Here is a 4,973-nt window from a genome sequence, read left to right on the forward strand (position 1 = left end):
AACTACCAAGTGTTAGTCCCCTATAAAAAGTTCTAAGGCATTTGATGCCTAAGGCCACAAAGCGAGTATAAGCCTGGGTAAAAGATCATGCATTGGTCTCACTGATCAAGACATTCAAGTCAGGCCATGAGACATCCACGCGAATGCTTAAGGAGAGGGCAAAGACACAAAAAGTCTCTCGAAAAATATCATATTTATCATGAAGGCGATCAACATCCTACTCTGACAGGATGGATAAGATGTCACTAATCGAGCTACCTTCACTTTTTGGAACATCCCTCAGTAGAACAATAGGGGTTAGGGCACGGATGTGGCCATCAGAGGAGGAGCTTGAGGCGGAACCTCTACTGAGAGTAAGAGAAGAAGAGGAGATATTCCTATTCACTTTAAAAGAAGAAAGAAAATAAAGATTACCATGGTAGCAAAGGAGTATAAACGAGAAAAAAGGAGCAATCAAGTTTTTCAAAAGCAAGAATTCTAATTATGAGCAAAATTGATACTTGAAAGAGAAGAAATGACTCTTATAAGACGGTTTCGATGGTAGACTTTAAATGCAGCTCGAGAAACGGGGTAGCTATCATTAAAGGACTAGGTAGGCAAAATAACGGGAACAAGAAAAGACCAGTCTCAATGGGTTACGTACCCCAGATCGTGAGAATATTTATCACCTTCAAATCTGAAGAATCAAAGACAACGAAGATCTCTAATGTTACATAAAAATTGCCCAAAGTAGACTATGAGTTGTCATCGCAGGACAGGGCCACATGGCAAGGATCTGATAAGTGGAAAATGCGGTCACATCCGAGGAAAGAAAGACCTGGACACCTCTACACCCGATTTATCATCAAGCATCACCCTCCCTTTAATAAGACGAGTCTCAGCACAAAGTTACCGTTATTAGGCACAGTCCAATGTAATCCCATTACGCCTATAATCACAAGATCACTGGCTATTAGCTAGTGATATCTCTTATCAAGCAGCCGGCCATATCATCACCTGATTATTAAAAAATGTTATATTTATCTCCATTTTCTTACCATATAAAGGAAAACGATCACAGAAATAAATGTACGTAATTCTTATACTACTCAAATTCTAAGCAAATCATTACCTTCGCCCTATTCTTCAATATACTAATTTGAGCGTCGAAGTGGTTGCCGTGAACACCCACCATTTCACGTTCTCTTTTTGCCGGTGTAATCAATCACAATACAGCTCTATTTTTTAACCACATTCTAACTAATCACAACATAACTTTATTTCTTAGCAGCATCAGAGTGAATATATATAGGGAATTACATTCAATAATTTTTCAAAATAACTAAGATAATTTGGATAGCCTTTGGTCCTTTGAAATCCCATTGTTGGATAACTTGCGTGGATTAATATGTCTTGGTAAATAAGCTAGAGCCATTTATTTGTATGCATACATTTAACACCTTTTGAAAAATAAAAAATAAGAGGACAAAATATCGAGTGACAAAACCGATGATCCTTTGGGCTTGCTGACTATTAAGTCTATGTTTTTTATTTAATTTAAATATTTTAGTTCTAATTTAAGACTTCACAATAATTAATTTTAAAAATTATTTAATTCAATTTTTTTATTTTTTATTGGAAAATCTAATTGAGTATACATTTTTTTCAAAGAATAATAAACTAAACTAGATTGATTTACCGAAAAAATAAAATAATTAAAATCTACTATATTATTGATCACTATAAAATAATTATTTACATAATATGAAATAATTTCAACCCGTTTATTTTTTGAAAATAATTTATATTTAAAAAAAATTCTTTTATAAAAATATTTCGCGTTTGTGCATTGTAAAATATTGTTAGGAAATACGTTTTAGATTTTTTTGTTTGGAACAATAAAAAAAATTAATTAATAAAAAATATTTTTTAATTAAAAAAATAATTTTTTAATAAAAATGACTTTTTTTTTATTTTTAGAATTTTATTTATCCTACTGCATATAAATTTATTAATTATTTTTATTTTTTAAACCACAAGTAAAATATAACTTCTAAATAAACAATTGAATCAAATTTTTTTTTTATTAAATAAAACGATCAAACTGATCTGTGCTGTATGATGAAGCCGGCCTTAGTACCAATGCAATTGCATCGAAAAGGACATATTAAATATTCCAAAAAATGGAATTTCTTAGTTATGTGATTTTTCCATTTAGGAAAAAAAAATCCAAAAAATGCTGAATTATTTGGAACAACACAAGGAAAATTTTCAGGGAAAAAAAAAAAAAACTTACATTCAAGCAAACATATGCGTCAAGAATAACAAGAATTTTCATTCCTCCAAATCTCTGATCACTTCTCCTCCCATGGCTGTTCTCTGGTTATTGAATTCCCATCACCAATCACCAACCTTTATTTGTTTTCTTCTCAGTTGCTTCCTTACAATTTTCTCGTTTCCAACTACTTTCAATGTCTCCGCAGCTGCATTAAGCTTTAACTTCTCCAGCTTTCGTCCAAATCATTCCGAAATTTACACAGAGAAAGATGCATTTATCAGCAGAACAGGCATTGAACTCACCAAAAACCAGCGTGATATGGACCCAGAAGGCAGCGTTGGTCGAGCCACATACACAAAACCATTCCATCTCTGGGACAAAGCATCAGGAACTCTCGCCAACTTCACGACCCATTTCTCCTTTATCATAGCCTCAAATGAGAACAACTACGGCTACGGGCTAGCATTTTTTCTGGCTCCAAATGGCTCAAGAATCCCTGCTGACACAGAAGCTGACGGTGGTCTTGGTCTAGCCGTGAATGAACAGTCCCATGCATTAAACTACTCTGAAAATAATTTCATTGCCGTGGAGTTTGATACCTATCAAGATTACTGGGATCCTCAATATACAGGGGATCACATAGGTATCAATGTCAGGTCTATGAAATCTGTTAATGCCGTGCAATGGCTCAGCGGTGTAATGGAAGGGCACGTAACAGATGTTTGGATTAGCTATGATTCAACAAACAAAATTTTGGAGGTCATGTATACGTATATTTATTATAAAGGTGTATCAGTTATTCGAGAGAATATATCAGCAGTGGTGGATATGGCTAAACATTTACCTGAATGGGTTACTCTCGGCTTCTCAGCCAGCACTGGTCGTTCGTATCAGATAAATAGAATCTTGTCGTGGGAATTCAACTCAAGTAATTTGGACAAAAATGGAGAAGAAATCAGTGTACCTCCATGGAATTCAGAACCACCTAGTGTTAATGCTCCACCTCCGAATCTTGAACTTCCGAGAGAAAGCAAGAGTAGCAAAGCTGGAATGGTAGGAGTTGTCGTGGGAGTGTGTGCTGTGATCGTTTTTGCTGCAGGCTTCGTCGCAAATCATTTAAGGAAGAAGAAGAGAAAGAGAGAGAAAGAAGTGAAAATGGTTGATCTTGTCTTCGATGTTTCCTTAGGTGATGATTTCAGAAGCGAGAAAGGACCAAGAAATTTTTCTTACAAGGAATTGTCTGATGCAACAAATAATTTTTCAGAGGACGAGATGCTAGGAGAAGGGGGGTTTGGTGCAGTTCACAGAGGTTTTCTCAAGGAACTCAACTCCTATGTTGCTGTTAAGAGAGTATCAAAACGATCTAAACAAGGTGTCAAAGAGTATGCTGCAGAAGTGAAGATCATTAGCCGATTGAGACATAGAAATTTGGTCAAGCTTATTGGTTGGTGCCATGAAAAGGAACTATTACTTGCATATGAGTTCATGCCCAATGGCAGCTTAGATTGCCACCTTTTCAAAGGCAAAAGCTTGTTGACATGGGAGATCAGATACAGAATTGCTCAAGGATTGGCCTCTGCATTACTTTATCTCCACGAAGAAGGCGATCAATGTGTCCTCCATAGAGATATCAAATCGAGCAACATCATGTTAGATTCAGATTTCAATGCAAAGCTTGGAGATTTCGGGTTGGCTAGGCTTGTAGATCATGCAAAAGGGTTTCAAACCACAGTTTTAGCAGGAACCATGGGCTACATGGCTCCAGAATGTTTCACATCAGGGAAGGCAAGCAAAGAATCAGATATTTATAGTTTTGGAGTTGTTGCTTTGGAAATAGCTTGTGGAAGAAGAGCAGTTGAACCGAAACTCGCAGAAAACCAAATCAGAATAGTCGAGTGGGTCTGGGAACTTTATGGAATCGGAAAAATTCTTGAAGCTGCTGATCCAAAACTGGGTAGAGATTTTAATGAACAAGAAATTGAAAGGCTGATGATTGTTGGGCTCTGGTGTGTGCATCCTGATCACAATTGCCGACCTTGTATAAGGCAGTTGAGTAATGTGTTGCTAAGTTCTGAGGCTCCTCTTCCTGTTCTTCCACCAGAAATGCCTGTGGCAGCTTATCATGCTCCTCCTATGAAATTCTCTTTATCATCCTATGGCTCAACATTTTCTAGCAGCGATGGAGAGCAACCCTGCAGAACTGATTCATCTAAGCTCACATCATGAGCATTATCTTTGATTGTATGGATTAATTTGAATTTACTTGTATGTGTTTTTAGTTCATGCATGAGGAAGTTCAATGTTATTTATGTATTTGTCTAAGATTCATGGGTTTAGATGCACAAATTTTTCCTGGACGCCCTTTGCTTTTTTTTCTTTTTTTGCTTTGCACCTTCACAGATAGCCTTTTTGTATTTAGGACCCTTTTGTTTTGTACTCTTTATTTTTTGAATTTTTTAGTTCAACTAATTATTTAAAATATAAAACTTAATATTTTAAATTTAAAAAAATTTGTACGGTCTTAATCTGATGGTAAGTGTATTTGAGTAAATCTAAGAGATCTCAGATTCTACTTCTTCAATCCTCAATTTCCAGTTCAGAAAAAAATTAGAAACATCTATGAAGATTGTAGGTAGTTCTCATGTTTTTTTGATTATTTGATCTTCTGGTTATATGAATTCTGGAATTGTGTTCTTCAAATCAATGAAAAGGTATA

At 35.5% G+C, this 4,973-nt stretch overlaps 1 protein-coding gene across 1 annotated transcript; it reads left to right on the plus strand.

Annotated features, from left to right (window-relative positions):
- Window positions 1-2,255: 2,255 nt before the first annotated feature.
- Window positions 2,256-4,676, plus strand: LOC110624258 (L-type lectin-domain containing receptor kinase IX.1). The gene has a single exon (XM_021769366.2). It carries the CDS (start codon window positions 2,348-2,350, stop codon window positions 4,481-4,483), a length of 2,136 nt encoding a protein of 711 aa, XP_021625058.1. The 5' UTR covers window positions 2,256-2,347; the 3' UTR covers window positions 4,484-4,676.
- Window positions 4,677-4,973: the final 297 nt, after the last annotated feature.

The sequence above is a fragment of the Manihot esculenta genome, chromosome 10 (assembly GCF_001659605.2).
Source record: "Manihot esculenta cultivar AM560-2 chromosome 10, M.esculenta_v8, whole genome shotgun sequence".
In the NCBI taxonomy this organism is placed as follows: Eukaryota; Viridiplantae; Streptophyta; class Magnoliopsida; order Malpighiales; family Euphorbiaceae; genus Manihot; species Manihot esculenta.

Coding starts and splice junctions, on each gene's coding strand:
- LOC110624258 (XM_021769366.2), top strand. CDS start 2,348: ATGGCTGTTCTCTGGTTATTGAATTCCCATCACCAATCACCAACCTTT.